General features: G+C 42.7%; 4 protein-coding genes across 5 annotated transcripts; 1 reads left to right on the top strand and 3 right to left on the bottom strand.

Moving 5' to 3' along the window:
• Positions 1 to 600: 600 nt before the first annotated feature.
• LOC101756333 (serine/threonine-protein phosphatase 7 long form homolog) lies at positions 601 to 4855 on the bottom strand. Of its 2 annotated transcripts, none has more exons than XM_022822930.1 (9): positions 4698 to 4855; positions 4089 to 4169; positions 3292 to 3987; positions 3132 to 3217; positions 2955 to 3045; positions 2426 to 2857; positions 2208 to 2339; positions 1609 to 2127; positions 601 to 1521 (listed from the first exon to the last, which is right to left on the bottom strand). In XM_022822930.1, exons 3-8 carry the CDS (start codon positions 3937 to 3939, stop codon positions 1615 to 1617), a joined length of 1902 nt encoding a protein of 633 aa, XP_022678665.1. In that variant the 5' UTR covers positions 3940 to 3987; positions 4089 to 4169; positions 4698 to 4855; the 3' UTR covers positions 601 to 1521; positions 1609 to 1614. The 2 variants fall into 2 exon arrangements, with proteins under 2 accessions (XP_022678665.1, XP_004981664.1); XM_004981607.2 differs by having other exon boundaries at positions 3292 to 3933.
• Positions 4856 to 5128: 273 nt separating this feature from the next.
• On the top strand, positions 5129 to 9384 carry LOC101755928 (casein kinase II subunit alpha-2). The gene is made up of 10 exons (XM_004981606.2): positions 5129 to 5433; positions 5543 to 5672; positions 6221 to 6415; positions 7003 to 7160; positions 7510 to 7600; positions 7674 to 7739; positions 8521 to 8603; positions 8682 to 8745; positions 8824 to 8892; positions 9001 to 9384. Exons 1-10 carry the CDS (start codon positions 5129 to 5131, stop codon positions 9058 to 9060), a joined length of 1221 nt encoding a protein of 406 aa, XP_004981663.1. The 3' UTR covers positions 9061 to 9384.
• Positions 9385 to 10561: 1177 nt separating this feature from the next.
• Positions 10562 to 14219, bottom strand: LOC101755524 (protein transport protein Sec61 subunit alpha). Its single transcript, XM_004981605.4, has 7 exons — positions 14062 to 14219; positions 12676 to 13023; positions 12261 to 12488; positions 11826 to 12180; positions 11622 to 11746; positions 11375 to 11510; positions 10562 to 11202 (listed from the first exon to the last, which is right to left on the bottom strand). Exons 2-7 carry the CDS (start codon positions 13017 to 13019, stop codon positions 10963 to 10965), a joined length of 1428 nt encoding a protein of 475 aa, XP_004981662.1. The 5' UTR covers positions 13020 to 13023; positions 14062 to 14219; the 3' UTR covers positions 10562 to 10962.
• A 4203-nt stretch (positions 14220 to 18422) lies between these two features.
• On the bottom strand, positions 18423 to 19979 carry LOC101755116 (putative nuclease HARBI1). The gene is made up of 2 exons (XM_004981604.3): positions 19105 to 19979; positions 18423 to 19021 (listed from the first exon to the last, which is right to left on the bottom strand). Exons 1-2 carry the CDS (start codon positions 19595 to 19597, stop codon positions 18546 to 18548), a joined length of 969 nt encoding a protein of 322 aa, XP_004981661.1. The 5' UTR covers positions 19598 to 19979; the 3' UTR covers positions 18423 to 18545.
• Between the last annotated feature and the right edge of the window lie 305 nt (positions 19980 to 20284).

Below are 20284 nucleotides of genomic sequence, written 5' to 3'. Positions count from 1 at the left end.
GCATCTCGGTTCAGATATTCCTGTGGCTTGACGCTTGGCTATACAGCAGAAAAAAACTACCTGTCACTCTGTCAGCTGCATCCACCTGTACATCTCAACAAGCAAACAGCCATCCATCCAATCTGCCCAAATCAACTTGACGCATAATCTGCAAACTGGAATCATGCATGTGAGATGTGATGAATTGAACGAGGTGATTGGACTAGCATTATCAACCAGGAAGAGCAAAATGTTTTTGCTATTTCATAAAAAAAAGTTTTTGCTACCTTCATTATGGAGCTGAATACCCTGGACCTTGCTTCCAACGCTTGCATGACTGCTCCCAAATGTACTAAAGCAATCTTAAAAGGAAAATATCCAGCAAATTTTGTGTTTACAGATACCAAACATGCTGATGCAGCGATATGCAGCAAAAGGATAATTAAATGAGAAAATTCTTTCTCAAAGGCAGAGTAAAACCAATTCAGCACCAAATACATCAATATTTGTTTGAACAGCCTAAGAGTTTGAAAAATCTGACGACTCATGATACAGGAGCAGTCAACAAAAAGTATTATAAAAATGTGTACTTGCATCGATTCACTAAGGTAAATGATAAAGGACAAACAATAGTGGATGCTCCATATATTAAAAGGGCAAAATACCGTAAGAAGATTTTGAATTCACATTCATTGTACACTAAAACATACATAAACAAAAAAGCTTCTGAAAATATTGCCTAAAGTAAGTAACAAAATAGTATTAGGAGTCAGGGTGATGATTGCATAAGTGCTTTTCTTTTCCTTCTTGTGAATGCTATCAACTGGCCACTGCCACTTCTTACATTCTGATCTGTTTTCTCATCTGTTTTCGTAGTTCCCATTTTAGTAGCCTCTATTGTTAAACAGAACTCAGAATTTTCGTGGGAAGGAATCGTCAATTTTCTCCTTTTAGATAGTTCATTAGGAACTGGATTGCCAAGGTCCTCATTCCCAGCAGATTCCTCCCTTCCAATTGTATTATTTCCTTCTCCAGTGACTGAGTTAACACTTCTCTGAGTTATCTCTCCAGCACTACTGATAAGCAAATCTTCAGCAGGTGTAGCAACAGGTTTTTGCCAAGGGCCATTTTCAATTGGGTCCTTGGCATTCTCTTGAAAGATTTGATTTTGCACAGCATCCACTCCATCCTGAACAACATCCTCAGGCTGTGTCTGGACGGCATCTTGCAGTTTGTCGTGGCCTGGACTTGCAGCATCAGGTTCTTCCTGTTCAGAGACAGAGGGACATTCAACATGACCTGGCACTGAACTTAACTTCTTCATAGATGTATTCAAGGTATCTCCAGGTTCAATGGCATTAAAAGGTCGACCCATCATTCCTGGACCTGTACTATTCTCCGATCTTGTCCCCACAACTTCCTCAATTCTACCGTCATTCTCAGCTGCACCAGTAATCTTCTGCAATTGCTCCTTATTTGATGATACACCCAAGATCTTGTAGAATTCTGGAAGGACTGAAGCGTCACACACCGTTCCTTGACCTGCAATCAGCCAATTACCAAAATTCATGTGAGTGATCTCCACCTTGTAATTGTACATGAATACACTAACGATTTCATCAACTTTACCATCGATCAAAGGTGCACTGGCACACTCCTGCATTTCAGCTGTAACCTTTTTGTAGATTTAATGTTGTACATTGATCCACCAGTCTCCTTCACTTCCACGGTCTCTATGGACGCAGAGCCATTCTTCACATCTGAATCTGAAATATCCTCCAGTGTAGCATCCTCTGCAGATGTGTTCATAATATCTGTCATAGCATCCTGAAGAGGTGTGCTAATAATGTCCTGGAGATTTACTTCTGTCATTGTTATATCAAGAGGATCTTCTTGTGGATGCACATCCTCAGTTTTGTTGCTAGTGGTATCACCTGTTATGAGAGGTGCTAAATCAACAGTTCCTCCTGCGGGTTGAATTCTCCTCATTTGGTCCAATTGCAGTATAGTGTTTCCCTCGACATGATCATCACCAACTAGTTCCAGCTTCGCAACAGTAGCCTGAGTAGGATCCACATCATTTGAACAGATCATGGCTGATTTAGCACTCCTAATTCCCATGCCAGTTCGAACACCACTTTGCATAATCTGCACAACAATTGAGGACGTAAGCATATGTTGTCTGTTGCAATTTAAGTAGCTAGATTCATTAGGATATGGTGAGCAACCTGCTTAGCCTCCGCCATTTTAACAGTGATGTACACATCAATGTCAGTAAGTGATTCCTTCATCCTTTTCACATCAATCTCACTTAGTAACAAAGTTCTAATCCGTCCCTGTACTGTACTTACCAAATCAACCTGCTCATGGTTGAAAGTATTTATCAATGACATGTAAACATTAAATTTAGCACAAATAGAGTGCAAAATTCGTTCTAAATTATTACCAGAACTTCATCAGCGTGCCCAGATAACTCATAGGATATAATTGGACATTCAACTGGAGTGGAAATCCATCGACGTGTAATTCGCCAATACCATTCAAGGTAACAATTCCTTGGATGAGTAGGATCTGAAATCCCTGTATCCTGTTGCTCAACAACAGAGAAGAGCCTGTTCTGCCATTGCTTAATGTACTTATCATGGTAAGTAGGCCAATTTTGATCAGCTTTACCCTGCATTGTAACACGTTCAACAGCCTCAACTGGGTCTGGTATGTGCTGCACCATTCCAAATTGCAGTAAGACACGATCAGGCACATGCATTTCCACTATCTGGAAGCATATTAACGGAGTCCTTGATCGCCAAACTGCGGATCCAAATGTGCATATTGCAGGAAGCCCAGCTATCAGGTTTGGTGTGTATGGGTCCCATGTGATCTATAAAGCACACAAAATATAGTAGTGGTAGCGTTTTACCTCTTTTAATGAGCACCTAACAGCACAAATGCACATCTTGAAGTTATGAAACTCATACCTGACAATCTGATATAGTATCAAGCCCATGCCTGTAAAACTCATGGTCCATGGATCGGACATTTTCACGGTTCTTGAAGGCAACATTCCACCTAGTAATCAGGTGTTTTTCATATCATGGAGCATATATTGAAGTAAATGGAAGTGGTAATGAAAAGCAATCTGGGAAAAAGAAAACCTGCATCCAAGGGGCCAATCATCGGGTAGAATCTTATTCTCTAGCCGTTCAGGACAGCCAATCTGGATGTGCTCCCATGCCCATATCTGCAATGTTTGTTGCATTGAACATCAGTTCTAGCATCAATTGAGGGTGAAAGTTTCTGCAAAACTAATACTACCTGAAGAAGAGTAAGAAACGCACAGCAGTTTGCTTTGCCCTTCATGCTGGCCTTTCCAAGCTCTCTGTAGAGGTGGGCAAGAACAGCAGCCCCCCAGGCCATCTCTCCTGAGGCATCAAAATCGCGGAGTAGGGCCAAATATCGCAAGTGCACTCTAGTTCCACTCGGATCAGGAAATAAACTGCAGCCGATTTGGTACAGAATGTAAGCTCGTGCAGCATACTCTACATCTGACTGATTAGCACCTTCTGGTAATGTTTTGAAAGTGTCATGCAGCCATGCAATGTTGATAGAACCACCTTTGATCTGTGGAGGTTCTTGGCCCAGAAGCTGTGTGCACAATTGCTCCCAATTACAGTTTGTCGGGCCAGTGACAGGAGCACCATGTACACGAAGCCCAGTAAGAATTGCTACATCCTTCAAGAGCACTGTAATTTCTCCAAACCGCAAGTGAAACGTCTGTGTTTCACGCCGCCACCTTTCAACCAATGCATTTAACAATGCATGGTCTAACTGAACCCGCTTCAATAAAGACAGGTGGTAAAATCCAGAACGCTGCAATAACGCAAGCATCCCCTCATGTTTCACTTCCCACTGGTTAAGCCTGGTGCCATGTTCGATAAATCTTACAGGTTTGTATATCTGCATATTTTTTCAGGTGAAGTAAATGGCCGGCAATCAAGAGAAGTTCAATAACTGCAAAAAAAATTCTCACGAAAGACCCAATAGCTGAGAACTACACATTGATGGGAAATAAGCAGGTAAATGAAAATTGAAGGACAAGTCTAAAGTGTTACCTTCCCAACAAATATAGCTTCTGATTTGTGAAATTCCTGTTCCACGAGGACAGATTTATCAACAGGACCAGGGTCTAGGTTCTGCTCCAGATACAGTGGGTAGATATAGTTAGCTGCGATTATGCATGTATGCTATTACTGAACCAAAATTGTTATAATGACCAACATTGGACAACTATTGATGCTGACAGACATGCAGGGAGGAAACTTAATAGGGGATAACGTGAGGTGAGTTCATAGAAAACATGTTAGTAATTACGAGAGCATGGTCATTTGAACGCATCCCGTGCTTAAGCTGCAAGCTCCAGCATGAACAACTGCAATGACTGAACTAATAGAGAACTAAACAACTAGGCACCTCTTGGTGTGCAGGCTAACCAAAATGCACGTCGAAAGTATAAGCACGAAAGGCTACAGTACCCTACTTTCCCCATCACCACGAAATCAGCCGCAGAAGATATTTTAGTTCACTAAACTCAGCGCGCTTGTGGCACGAACTATGTACAAGGCTATACCTATACGGCGAGGAATTCCAATGCCAGTTGAGAAAAATGGTTGTCGCTTGTCCCACTAGAGGTAAGCGATGTGCTAGGGTTTGGCAAAACTGACCTGTGCTTGGGACCGAGCTGCGTCGCGGAGCTGGAGCTCCTCAGCCCCCGCGTCCATGGCAGCGCGCGCGCGCGCGCGCGAGCAAGGGGATTTTCTCGCTTTTCCTCGTCCGTTTTGGAAGAGGGGGTGGAAGACGGCGGCGTGTTGCGGGTGGCAGGCGAAACCGGCGTCTACTTGCTGGCGAGCTCCGAGTAGGGGTGGGGATTGCCCCGCGCTGGGCCGTACGGCCGGGCCAAACCTTCCATCATCCTCGTAGTCCTGGGCTGGGCCAATATGTCCCGATCCAGTCACCCGACGGCCCAAGCCGGCACACGCTCGCGAATCGGATATTTTCTCGAGATTTTTTTCGTGCGCGAAGCAGCGAACCCATCCGCGAGACCGCGAGCCACGGCCGAGGCGCCGAGCCCTCGACCCCTCGGCGCCGCGGTTACATGGCCTGGTGCGCCCTGCGCAGCCGCGTCCTCCCGCTTCCGGCAGCCGCCGCCACCGCCGCGCCCCACGGCCTCCTCCTGCGCTTCCTCCTCTCCACCGCGGCCCCGCACTACCACCGGCGCCGCCGCGTCGCCCCCACGGCCCACGCCGCGGCAGCTGAGGCGCCGCTCCCCATGACCCCCCGCTTCGGCCGGGCCACGCGGCACCCCGGGGGCGCCACCTCCGTGGCGCGCGTCTACGCGGACGCCAACGCGCAGCGGCCCAAGGAGTACTGGGATTACGAGTCGCTCGACATCCAGTGGGGGTAAGGCACACGGAGCTGGAGCTCAGCTCACCCGTGGTCTCCAGATTTGGGGGTGGGGTAGCCGGGTAGGGTTGTCGTTCTGATGTTCCTGTGCTTCCTGTGTGTGCAGGGAGCAGGATGGGTACGAGGTGCTGCGGAAGGTGGGGAGGGGGAAGTACAGCGAGGTGTTTGAAGGCTTCCGGCCTGGAAGCGATGATAGATGCATCATTAAGATCCTCAAGCCCGTGAAGAAGAAGAAGGTGAGGAAAAGTTTGCAATGCTCTCTATGGTGGCTGTTGCATTTCTACCCACCGGAATCATAAAATTGGAAACGCAGTGGCTGCCATGCATGAGGTTGGAGTTTATGAATGGCCACCAGTCTCAGCTGTTTTTGTGTTAGATTCGAGCATTACCTTGTTGACTAGTCGCTTCTACTATGTAGCCAGTAGGGTGTCAGTGAGCATGAGGCAATGTGGTTTGAGTAAATTCATGGTTAGTTTATCTTAGTTGGAGGCATTGTAGTTGCACAGTACTGTTGTATGACCATATCATCCTGTTCATGCTCAACAGATTCACAACAAAAAGGATCCCTATAAGGCTTTTGTATATAAAAAAATGTAAGAGTTGCAGAATCTGTGAATTTAATTTTCTATGGCATTTACTCGTGGTTATTTGATCCTTTTTAGGCTTACTGAATAAACTTTAATGTTACTTGAGGCAAATTGATGTTTATGTGTTTTCCTTCTACTTGCTTAGATTTCTGTAACTTCATAGCAATTTGATGCGGATTTCTTTAATGATCATCCAGATAAAGAGGGAAATAAAAATACTTCAGAACTTATATGGAGGACCAAATATTGTAAAGCTACTTGATGTTGTCAGAGATGAGGAATCAAAGACGCCCAGTCTGATCTTTGAATATGTCAATAACACTGACTTCAAAGTGCTCTACCCTGCACTATCTGATTATGATATCAGATATTATATTTTTGAATTATTAAAGGCAAGAATCTGGACCTCAAAATTTCTCATATCTGTTACTTGTGCCATCTTGTTCATGCTTCAGCTATTTCAGTCTTAACTTATTTTCATGTGCACTGTTTGATTCTGAGAAGTAAAATTATATTCCCATGATTTTTCTCACACATCACAGACCTTAGAAAATCTAAGAGTTGCATTGGGCCGATAAATATGGTCTTATTATATCAATAGCTGATAATTCATGTGAAGAGTATCCTTGTGATTTAGAACCATCGTATGCACATTTGGATTTTGGAGTTTGGGCAAAAAAAAATGAACTGACTTTATGTATTTGCGTGGGCATCATAAAGATCAAAAGAAATGGAGTATGTGGTGCTATGATAGTATGATGTATGAAGGATGATCTTCTCTGTCCTTCCCGCACCGATAGAGTTTTTTTTATATATTTTCTTTTATGATCTTCTCATGTCTTGTGACCTAACCCAGACCAATTGGCTCTCTTTTCTTGAGCTAGCTGTCTATTTTGCATTTTTACATTTAAATGTTCTAGCTCTCTATTTCAGGCTGCATTCAACTTGATGGTCTTAACTTTTCCAGGTATTTGTGTAGGCACTAGATTATTGTCATTCACGGGGTATCATGCACCGAGATGTCAAACCTCACAATATCATGATTGACCATGAAAAACGCCAGCTTCGTCTTATTGATTGGGGTCTTGCAGAGTTCTATCATCCCAAGATGGAATACAATGCTAGAGTTGCCTCAAGGTCAGCTGCCCCAGCTTTGAAAGTTGGCTGTTTGTGGACTTGTTCGGCTTGTTCATAAGGATATTTGTCTTTATCCACCTGTTCACGGTAGCACTTATGCATTGATAATGAAAATGTAAAAAACATTGTTGATTCGTTACCTCACCCACTATATATTCTTTAGGTAAACTTAATCGTAATAGACTAATAGCATTTTAGTGCATCTCTATATTTCTCACAGAAGGTTATGTTATACCCTGAATATAGATAGTAAATTAATCTATAGTCTCTTAAAAATTATATTGCTCCCTAGCTGCCTCACATTGCCTTCTTTTGCTCCTTGGCTTACCATGTCCGTTGCTATTTACAGATGCTACAAGGGTCCTGAACTTCTTGTGGATTTGTTAGATTATGATTACTCATTGGATTTGTGGAGCCTTGGTTGCATGTTTGCATCAATGGTAGGTGGCAAGCCCCAAGAAATTATCTTCACTATCAGACCTCTGTTGATGTGCATTATGATACTCTTAACAGATATTCCGGGTGGACCCTTTCTTTAGTGGCCAGGATAATTATGACCAGTTAGTGAAAATAACTGAGGTAAGTTTGAAGCTCCTCTTTGTGGAAACATCCTGTCAAAGTATTTTTTTTCTGTCATTTAATCTAGTGCTTTAAAGCGAATGGTACAATGATTACCACTCTTACGAATTATCATTTGATTATGTATTTAGATGTTGCACAAATTTAATTTAATCTGTTAAACTGCTCAAGTTAATCGGTTCATGTGAAATTATTGTTTGCATCTGCATATGAGTTGTCTCCTACCAATTTAGCACAATATATCAGTTGTAGAGTCTCACCAATGGCAAGTTCATATGTATGTCTACATCTTTTAAATGGACCTTAGTAGCAGTCTAGCAGACAACCATAGCCTTGCATGTACAGAAAATAGCTTATTGTATATTGTTGATTTTTCAGATATCAATACATTTGTGGTATGTGCTGTCTTGATTGCAAACTTTGTAAACAATGAATTGGTGTATTCTACGAGTCCACTTCTCATGAGTGTTGGACTGTTGGTTAATCAGAGTTTAAAAGTATGTCTAGATGTTGCAGTAGCCTTTTGTGTTCATTGCCATTATCCTATGATCTCCTTGTGTTGCCTTTGAGTTCAATATGATTTTGGCTACCACATCATGTATATATGGTGCACCACAGTTGCAGTTATAATACTGACTAAACCCTAAAACCCCAAGCCCTAGCCATTCTGGTTTTACAATTTCCTCTAATCCCCTACTCTCGCGCTTCCCAAAGAAATGATTCTTTGGAATGATTTGTTTAAATGTGTGAGTAATGTATGCAGTACCTGCTGCTCCTGCAGGTTCTTGGCACAGAAGATTTCTATAACTACCTTGAAAAATATGGTCTCCAGCTTGACCCACAGCTGGAAAGACTTGTTGGAAGGTCATTACTTTGGATAATTTTGCAGACTATCAATGTTCTTTTATTTAGGATGATCTAACTAAGCTTTCATGACTACAGACATAATAGGAAACCATGGACAAAGTTTGTCAATGCTAGGAACATACACCTAGTTAGCTCCGAGGTGACTCCTTTTGACCAATATTGCCTTTTACTCCTCATTTCTTGTGTTTTTCTTTTACAGAATTTCTACCTTTTATAGGCTATCGATTTGGTAGATAAGCTCCTCCGGTACGATCACCAGGAAAGGCCTACAGCAAAGGAAACCATGGTACCTCTCTATTGCCAACATTCATCAAGAGAAGTTGATTTATCATACAAACTTATATATTACCAAGAAACTACATTGTACTGAAAGCATATGTTTGGTGTTTTGCAGGCTCATCCATATTTCAATCCAATAAGAAGTTCCGAAAGCAGCAGGACAAATTCACAATAGCTACAGGATGTGCAAAGGTGCACTTTCTTTTTTTTGTCATGTGGCTCGATACTGTGATGCGAGGCAAATGGCATATTTGACAATTCTTTTGAACTGGTGCGAAATATGTAGAGAAATGACTATTAAGGCAGGTGTATGGTTTGTCCAGCATAATGTCTTGGTCGGCATGTAAGTGTCACAATTTGTGTGTGAGTTAATTATTTTCATCTGCTGACTGTTGTACTGGGATGAATTTATATCACCAGTGACCTTGAATACCGCATCACGTGGAGAGAAAATTCAGGATCACTTTCCTCAATATCAAATGTTATCTCAATAGTACCATATCCACACATTCCTTGTTTGTACTTGGTATAGCCTTGTCGATTAAAAAGTGTACCTTTTTATTTGTTTCACGAAACAGTACATATGAGGCGTATAAGATCTTTGACATTGACGTAGTCCACAGGCGTCTTGCCGTGGACAACTGCCGTTTACCACCAAAACAAAAAAAAAGCTCAATCTACCATATCAACCATAGGAAGAAAAGGCACATTAACGCGTCGCCGTACAACCACCCCCACTATCCAAACGATTTCCGCGCCTTGTCATAACAATGAGTAGCCCACGCTTTGTTCTATTGGACTTCACAAACACCCGATATCTCTGCGATGTTGTCGACGCCCACTTGTAACTAATGAGATGCAGTGTCAAGTGGCATTGTCCACTCCATGATGCCCTAGGAAAAAGTCTACGACTTGTAAAAAGTAGACACCGATGTCCAGGACTAAAAAATCTTACGAGTCTACGACTCGGTCAAAAATAAGACTCGCGGAGTCGTAAGAGACCAGCCGGAAGTGCCAAAAGACTATAAATCATCAGGGATCAGTTTTAAGTTGTTGACCTGCCGAGAACATTTCTCACCCAACAATTTGACCAGTAGCCCAAAGCTATGACACACAACGGCTCAAGCCGCGCCTTCCACAAGCATGCAGCCAACTTGCAAACATCAGTTCCCACTTTGGTACTCCATCCATTCCAAATTTTAAATTATTTTAGTCTTTTAGATTCATAAATTTTGCAAATCGTTTTAGCCTTTTAGATTCATAAATTTTGCTCCCTCCATTACAAATTTTAAATCGTTTTATCCTTTTAGATTCATAAATTTTGTAAATCGTTCTAAAGTTTAAATCGTTTTGGCCTTTTAGATTCATAAATTTTGTAAATCGTTTTAGCCTTTTAGATTCATAAATTTTGCTGCGTACGTAAATACACCCTATATCTAGATGCATAATAGCATTACATATACCCTATATCTAGATGCATAATAACATTCATGAATATAGAAAGATCAATATCTAACTGCTACGTACTTAAATATACCCTATATAGCATCTATGAATATAGAAAGATCAATATCTAACTCGCGAGGAATCAACAAAAAATGGAACAGATAACAGTTCATATTACGCGGTGTGGGCTACAACCAGAGAAAGATAACAAATGCCTTCAAGATGCATCGGGGAAAAAAGATGGTTATTTAGTAATATCATTGTTGCGAACAAAGAGCCAGGAACATTAGTAAGATCATTGTCGCAAACAAATAAGATCATGTGTTCAGTTCAAGATGACTAAATTCATCCAAAATCATTCGGGTCACTATATAGTCAATACATGAAAAGACCGAGAAAGGCCACTTGATGATGACTGCGGCTGTACTTTGGCAGAACTTATGCCACCATACTGGCCTCAACACATGCAGAACCTGCTACAATTTTCCCCAATTCCCTCTGTAAATTAGTCCGCAACCTATCCTGACTATAAGCTCTCCGATTACAACAATAAACAGCCGGCCAAACAGTACTGTGACTCGCAGGCAGATTCAGCCTATACCCATAACACCAACTCCCGCAGCTATGCAGATTAGAAACCAAAAAAACCAAGCTCGGTTGCCCTTTCCTTCTCGAATGTCTCAAAGTACTGGTATATGATGGTGACAGCAAGCAGAATACCAGTTCCTGAGCCAATTGCACCCATGAAATCAGCTAGAACAGTCAATGCACCAATGCATACTCCGCCAAATGCAGCAGCAGTGGGGATGTATCTGTTCAGTTCCTTCTGCAGGTTCGACTCACGATGGCCTGGCATCACCATTTGTTGTTCCTGTTGAATTGCCAGGGTAGCGGATTTAAAGGTCACTCTAGCACGAAAATCTTGCATATGGAAAACAAATCATCCTATCCCTATTTCTTCTGGTACATGTCGAGTAGTAGGGTATATGGGAAGGAACAGTAACTGGAGGGGAAGACAAATTACGGATATGCATTGTTTTTACCTTCAGCTGCTTAGCAACATCCTTCGCTGACGAACCAGAAACTTCAATCCATGTCTTTGAGAAGAGAGCACAAGCTGACAGCATGAAGACCACATAGAACAGTGCATGGAATGGATTTGCCAGAACATCAGCCAAGCTGCAAATTTGAACATTTGATGTATGTATGATGAATATTTCATTGATTGTGAACAAAATCATAAGCAGCCAATTATAAATGAGAAGGCAGTAAAAGAAACTAATTATTTACCTTGATGGTGCAGTAACATAGTAAGCAAGACCACCAACAGGAACAGAATGGCCAGAGTACTCAGATTCCTTCCATTTCCCAAGAAGGTTAACAAGGAAATTTCCACTGTATTTCCTGTAGAGAAGCTGGAATAAAAAACATCTTACTTCTTGCACGTCCATGTAAAGATCAATTGTACTACAGCACTGGAATTTAAGTCCTTACCTGGGATATGAAATAGAGGTTGGTAATCAGAGCAGAGTGCAGAATGATAGGCATGTTGGAAGTGTAGAACAGCTTGATTGGGTATGAGCCTTGTTGACCACGAGCATTCTTTGATCTCACTGGAAGCACAACACGGAAGCCTTGGAAGTAGATAACAATGAGGAAGACCAAGACAGTAGCAAGTAAATTGGTCACATTTGGAAGATTCTGACGGTAGAAAGCCTCGCGTAGAGCTCGGACTTTATCAGTTCGAGTAATCAACAGATGGAACAATGCAATGACAGCTCCCTCAAATTCAGCACCACGCCCACTGTTGATGGTTGTGGGGCTAAACGCCTTCCAGATGATATTCTCACTACATTGGAAGAAGTTTACCTTAGCATGTACATAATAACAAATCAATCATCAACAGGAGGTTACGTTTAGCTTGCTTACCAGATATTAGTAGCAATGAACAGAGAGATACCAGAACCCAAACCATAGCCTTTCTGTAGGAGTTCATCTAGACAGATGACAATGATGCCAGCAAAGAAAAGCTGAAGTATAATGAGAATAGCATTCCCAGTTCCAAGTTGGCTCACACTGCCATACATTCCAGAGAGAACATATGCCACAGCTTCTCCAATAGCAATCAGGATACCAAGCAACTTCTGTGCACCATTTCTGAGTAAAAGAGTACACTATGAGAGAAAATCGCCAGATGGAAAATAAGTACTACAGAGCTTTACAGTTCTTAATGGCATTAAAATGATAAAAGGATTGGATATGCAGCATGTACACTGTAGTATGTCAAGCATCCACCAATACATACAAAAGTAACTTGGAGGTCATACTATTCAACAATACTTACAGCAGAGCACGATCCTCCCTCACGCTGTTGTCAACTTCAATTATCTTGGATCCCACTAGAAGTTGCATCACCATCCCAGATGTCACAATTGGAGTAATACCCAGCTCCATAACAGTACCACGGTTTGATGCAAGAATAACACGCATCCAGTAGAAAGGGTCAGCTCCAGTAGTAGAGTGAATGCCATAGAGTGGGAGCTGGCTGCAGACAAGGAAAATGAAGAGAGAAATGACGGTGTAGATCACTTTCTCTCTGAATGGTATTTTCCTATCAGCACTCTGTACTTCTGGCAAGAAAGCCAGAAAGGGCCTGACAAGATGCAGTACTCGAAACCCGCCAGCCATCTCTCTATATTAAAGAAAAGATATATCAGGATATATCAGCATAAAGATATATCAGCATTAGGCACAATGTGCACGAAACCAAATAAAAATAATGAAAACCTGCCTAGTCTATTGTGCAGTGATAATTCTGATTATAAGACGAATACATTAGAGTAAATGAACCTATTAAAGTATGTGTACGCAGACAAATGAAGAGGCAAACAGCAGCCCAATAAAATAAAATCCAAAGCATACAATATAACCACCAGGCGTTTAATGGAAAAAAAAACACAGAGAAGAATTTCCCCTTCCATACTTTGCAACTTTAACACACATGAAATTCAATCAAGAAAAGTTGTTTCAAGCTAGCTGTACCTAAGGATCTAATTTGCACAAAACAATGCAGTAAATCTGTAGTAACACCTGTTGCTTGCCAGCCAATCTAGAAGGCCAAACAACTTGCATGATATGGAAATTATTTTGCCAGTAATTCATTGGTAAATTAGCTGGAGTCCCGAACCAATTGATGTAACTTTCAATCCAAGACCCATCTACAATCTGCATGACTGTTCTACTTGACACCCTGAATTAAGTTAAGGAAACTATTCAACGTGCAAATCGAACATAAAACACACCAGATACAAATATTATATCACCTCCATTACTCGCACTATTTAACATACCGACCAAGCAACTGTCATAAAACCCTAGATTCATTCGGATCTGGACATCTCACCTACTAGCTCAATTACAATAAAACATGTCGAATCCTTCGAACCCCTGAACCGCATGACACGCTTCTAAACCTCACACCCACAGATCTCGGAGCGAAGGGATCGAAAATTGAAACCAACTCGCGCATCCCCTCCGTAGATCCAGCAAGCACATCTAGGAAAACGACAACCACGCGCGCGACGCAGATCAACGAGCAAAAGGATACAAGTCACCCGGCAAACAGAAGCATGCGACTCAGATCTGCGCCCACAGCACACGAATCGGGTACAGCAACCCAGCAAACACAGATCACCTTGGGATCCGGGCCGGAAGGTGCGAGCAGTTTTACCTGGCCAACGACGACGCCCACCCTACGCCGGTGTGGGTGCAGGCCTCGCCGGGTGACGAGGGCGCGAAACGCTAGGCGAGCGGAGGATGGGAGAGGAAGGGAGAGAGAGATGGGATCTCCCAGCACGAGAGGAGTACACGAGGGAGCAGCAGAGGGAGGAGATGGTTAAAAGCGGTAGGAGGTCAGATGGCCAGCATAGCACGCCGCTCGCTGCGTGTGGGCCCGTGCAAGTGGGCCGTGGAGGCGCAGAAAAATCGCGTGGTCATGGAAGCCGCCAAAGCCGTCTGATCGGGAAGGAGCGCTGTAGATGAGACCCCATGACGTGGTAGGGGATGACCACGTCGACGGCCACGGACAGGACAGTCTCACTCCCATTGTCTTTCTGGATCTGGTGGGGAGTAAAGAAGTCGTGCCCCTTTGGGCCGACAGATGATGATTTGTTGGCCCCGCCCGCCTGCCTCATGCACTTGCACAGCGGCCCACGGCCCAGTCAGTTGGATAAGCTGCTTTGAGCCTTTGATATCGACCAGATACTTACTGCAAGCACTTGCTGAATTTCTCGTTTCAAATCTATTCAGAGCCGACTGAAACTATGTTTGCTACTATACCAAGTCATTGCTGAACAGAAAAACCAAAATATGAACATCAAAGAGGTCAGAACTGAAGATATGAGCGTGAACAAGATATGCAGAATTGAATGTATCACCAAATCTTTCATTCATCACTTACATTTGTCATTCGCTTAGAGCATGCGGCTTGTTTGTGACTTCTGTCGCTGCGATGAGATACCATTTGTACTCTGTTAATTTGACACTGACAAACCTGAAGGTTCACATGGACATGGTTGTCTGAATTACACACATCTCCTGATCATCAGTAACTCGGCACTGAAACTCCCTCTCGCACCAAGAGGAAGGCATGGTATTTGCATATGAGAGTTCTTTAGGAACTCCAGCATGTCTACGCATCGCAATTTTTCATGCTCTCACATAGCCTCGTATCCTCAACTCTGAATATTTGAAGAACTTATCCTGAACCTCTTCACACATGACCTCTGAAGCCTAAAGCCCGAACTCATGTTCGCGGCTTCGTGCACCTGCCTGGTACTCGGTGAGTAGTTCATAAGACAAGCAATTTACCCTGAAATTACCAGAGCAATTGACTCATGTTTATTTGCGCACCTGCCTGGTGCTCTCGGAGACCGATGCACCTGCGCAGGGCCGTTATCGGCAGGCGGTGGCACACGAGGTCAAGGGGGTCGGGAGGCGACGGCTTGAAGCGTGAATTAGGGGGTGTTTGGCAAACTTCAGTACCTGTCACATCGGATGTTTGATACTAATTAGAAGTATTAAATATAGTCTAATTACAAAACTAATTGCACAGATGGAGTCTAATTCGTGAGACGAATCTATTAAGCCTAACTAGTCCATAATTAGACAATGTGGTGCTACATTAACCATTTGCTAATGATGAATTAATTAGGTTTAATAGATTCGTCTCGCGAATTAGTATAGGGGTTCTATAATTAGTTTTATAATTAGCTCATGTTTAGTCCTTCTAATTAGCATCCGAATATTCAATGTGACACTTAAAGTTTAGTAGCTTGTATCCAAACATCCCAGCGAGCAAGTGATGCACGGCGGCGCGCTGCGGAGCTCGCGGAGGCCGGCGGCGGCGGCGGCGGCGGGGGGACCTCGCGGGGGGCCGCAATGTCGTTGTAACGGACCGCCAACATTTACAAAATACCCCCTGGTTTGTAGCTCCCGTATTTTGCAACGAGCCCCCTGGTTCGGATCGACTCGTCCCGTCCGGCGACGGCCGCCGCTGCCATCCTCGCTGCGGGAACCCGCATTCCCCGTTCCATCCCTCCGTCCAGACCTCCGCTCCACTTCCTACCGAAACAAGGACATGAGGCGCGCGGTTCGTTGCCCTCCGAGTGGAGGGAGCAGCCGCGAGCTCGACTTTACGCCGGAAGCCCGGCAATGGCGGTTCGTCCTGTAGCTTGTTTGGCACGTGATCTAACTTGATGCGGTTGCTATCTCATCGCTTGTTGACATAAGAAGGATCAGACATGGTCTGCTGGAACTGAAGAAGCCATCGTGAGGAAGATGTGCTCGTGCATCATCCTCTACTCTTGGCATGCCTGAGCTTGAGCACTGAATCTTTTTCGAGGAACGTCAGCACTGAATTTTTAAGGAGATTCTCTGAATTCTTCTGCACCTGAGCTCCGAATTCCCGGATCTGCATCTGCATGTGCTTTGTGGCACAGCAAAAGGAGGGTACTCTGAAGATGTAACTGAAAACCAGGATTAGTTTGACAATGAACTTTTGCAGCGACAGGCACAAGTAGAGTGAAGAAGAGCCGGTGTGCATCTGATTCATAGAAGAGAGATAATTTGCTGGGAGTGCAATCAGGGAGTGACAGAACCAAACAATGTTGAATAATGTGCATAGGGAGCTGTGCAAACAGCAAATAAGCACAATTGCGCCTGTGTACTATGTTCAGAATTTTAATGGCTACGTTCCATGACCTTTTCAGTTTCTCTCCTTGCCGCCGACAGTCAAAGCAAGTGGCCATCGGCATCGTAGTAGATGCCACTGGACTGCCGTTCTTCCTTGGAGGCGGTGGTGCTGGTGGCTGGTGCTGCTCCGGTGACGGTCAATGCAGAGCCGATGCTGCAGCTCTGGACAGCAGGAAAGGAAGATCTGAAATGTGGCATTTGTTGTTTCAGATGACTATTTCCTGGATGTAAGAGTTTGATTTCCTCCCAAAATTTGCATAGTTTCATTCTGAGCAGAATTAGCTTTTCCTTTAGAGGACTAGCGAAACTGCAAAAGTAAACAGCTTCGGAGTACAACAAAATGGAATAAGCTGCAACAAAACGAAAACAACTACTCACTCCGTCCCAAATTACTGTTCGTTTTAGTTTTTTGGTTTTTTAGATACATGCCTTTTACTATGAATTTAGATATATGTATGTTTAGATATATTGCAAAACAAATAGTAATTTGGGATGGAGGAAATAGTTGCGTATAAAGTTTGTGATCAGGAAAGTGAGTCTGAACTTTTAGAATGGTTTATGAACCAGTTGGAGCAATACTATCGATGGTCTGAGATAAGCATGCAACAGCCTGTTCGTAATAATACTTAGAAGCTATGGGAGTGGAACAAAAGGAATACACTTGCTTGCTAGGATCCAAGGAATTTGTAAAAAGAAAGAAAAAAATCATTCATCACAGAGACCAATATGAGTGATCTTCTAACAATGCACTATGGTTTATTGACCCCGTTTGGTAGAGCTTAGGCTTCTCATAAAACGGCTTCAGCTTCGGCTTCTTCGGTGGAGTGGCTTTTTTAGTGAAGTTGAAACCGTTTTGCAAAACGTTTGGTAAAACGGCTTCTCAATGGCAATATATGTAATTTTATGATCACTTAATGCTTGGAGAGAGAGGAGAAGCCGGTGAAGCCATTTTTTTCGGCTTCTCTCTAGTGTAAGCCGTTTTGCGGCTTCTTCCCGGCTTTGGTGGCGAAGCTGTTTTGAAATTGGCCCTTTGGTAGGGCTTCACCAAAAGTCGGTGGAGAAGCACTTTGAGAAGCCCTACCAAACGGGACCTTATTCATTCAGTATCCAACTAATTCTCCTAATAGAATCAGCCGGCCAACGGCGTGCACTTATTTTAGCTATATAATGTGTGCATTGAATACTTAAGATCATGCTAGTGAAAAGATTACTGGCATCCTGCTGGTCAATTCGTAAATTCTATTTCATACTTGTATTCCTAAACTTATATTGGTTAATTTGGAATTATTTCATGCTGGTATTCACATATGATGAACAGTGATGACATTCTACTCTAGAACCCATAAGCTTACCGAATAGATTACCGAATTAAAGTTTCATGAATAGCTTACCGAATTGGGATACTAGAGCAATTAGCATGGATGGGCTAATCATCCGCATTGCCATGCTTGAAAAAGTAGAGACGGAGCTCTAAAACAATAGCCTATCTTAGGGGGTGTTTGGCAGCACTCCACCTTTCTGAAATCAGCTCCACTCCACCAGCTCCACACTTTTGCAGCTCCACTCCACCAACTCCAGAAAACTGTGGAGTTGTTGAACGTGTTTGGCATATTGTTGTGCTCCAGCTTCAGGAAAATGTGTTTTTAGTGGGAATGTTCTATTTTACCCTTGGTGGTTGGATCGGTTGACTTTGTAGCATCAAGAACATCTTTTTTGAGCCCTGCTACAGTAACCCGGCCATTAGTACCCTTCGTGGGTGTTTTTGAATTTTTTTTTTCCTACTGCTACAGTAACCAGGCCGTTACCCTTCGTGGGTGTTTTTGATTTTTTTTTCCGGGTAAAATAGCGTACAATACTTTCTTTAGTTTTTTTTCCCATGGCAAAAAATATTGAACCAAATAAAATTGTACCGAATGAAAGGTCGCAACAAGTACGGTACAAAATCAATCTTTCCAATACAAACTAGTTCCAAGCAAGAGAGAGTGCGGTGGCTAGCTCATCACGAAAGACATCCATAGTTGGCGCGTTGAGTGCGGAAGTTGTCCCATCTGACGCCGGTTGCGAAACTGCATATTTGTTATATCTTTCCGGTATTGTAGGAACAAAATTGGGATCACGATCAAACCGAGCAAAGTCTTCATCTTGACCTCCATGCTCACGAATAAAATTGTGAAGGACCATGGTAGCTACAACAATCATCTTTTGCTTGTACATGGGATATGGTGGCATCTTCCAAAGAATTTGCCACTTCATTTTTAATAGTCCAAAAGATCGCTCAATCACATTGCGGATAGATGAGTGAACCCGATTGAACCTTTCCATAGGCGTCTTAGGTTCAATACCTCTATGCCATTCCGGTAAATGATACCTTTCACCCTTGTAAGGAGCGAGGTAGCCAGGACGATTAGGATATCCCGCATCCACAACGTAGTATTTGCCTATATTCACATAAAAATAATATGAGTTATGGATTAATGCTACATGTTAATCACATTCATATATCAAATTGAACACATGTTACCTTGTGGAGGATGTGGAAAAAATTCTTCATCCACTCTGAGTGCATTGTACAACACACTTGTATCATGCATAGCTCCAGGTTGTCCCGTGGAAACATAAGTGAAACGCATGTCAAAGTCGCATACCGCTAGTACATTTTGAGTGGCTACCCCGGTCTTTCCAATATATCTCACTTGCTCATCAGGTGAAAGAGCAACACGGATATGAGTGCCATCAAGTGCACCAATGCAATCTTTGAAATGTGGATATGCACGTTTGTCATCTCTTATCCTCTTATGGACTGTGGGGAAGTTGGGATTCTTTGGTCGAATGAAATCTTTCGCCATAGCCATCAAAGCATTTAGCACCTCATCAAATTTCCTACTAATAGTTTCGCCAGAATGCTTAAATCTATTTTGAGCTCTCCTATTAGACTCATTTCCAGCACATGTGTATAGAAACATGGACATCCTCTTGAAATCCAATACCAAAATGATGACAGGAACATGAAACATTTTTCCTCATGCATGATAGACAGGAGGATGGGAATACATGGACATCCTCTTGAAATCCAAGTACAACCTAATTGTTTATGGCTCGATTGATTAATTCCTAATCCAGTGATCTATCGCTTTGGCCTAGCTATGCTCCACATCATCTATTGCAGTGTAACATATTCTTCAGTACTACTAAATTGTTTTCAGACACAAGGAACAGATAGTGCTACAGAAGTGGTCCATCAACATTCAAGAACACTTTGGCCTAGCATTATTATTCAGCATGACCTATACATGTGCCGCATGCGAAAAACAACTAGTTTGTCTTTCAGTACAGTTTGTCTTTCATCAGTCTTTGCGACTCAACTAGTTTTGTTCTTTTTTTTGCAACACAGACCAAGATTTCAAAAAAATGGCTTGCCTGAAAAAGATCGAAAAAGGGTCTTCAGGCATCCTATTAAAACGCAACGAATTTTGCCCATGGACAATGAAAATACAAATGATGTAGTGAGTCCCTGTTATCACAAATGACGTTGATCATAACATTTCCACCCTCTTCGGTTAACATGCTCTTTTTCTAAGAAATAATACAGGAACACCTTGTGTTTTCCAGGAATTTTGTATAAACATGACATTGCAACTTTCATACATAATACTTCCTTTAGAACTGTATAAACAGTGTCCATGCTAATTGCCATTCTATGT

Source organism: Setaria italica, chromosome IX, assembly GCF_000263155.2.
Source record: "Setaria italica strain Yugu1 chromosome IX, Setaria_italica_v2.0, whole genome shotgun sequence".
NCBI lineage: Eukaryota > Viridiplantae > Streptophyta > Magnoliopsida > Poales > Poaceae > Setaria > Setaria italica.
This window is presented reverse-complemented; position numbering and strand designations above follow the sequence as displayed.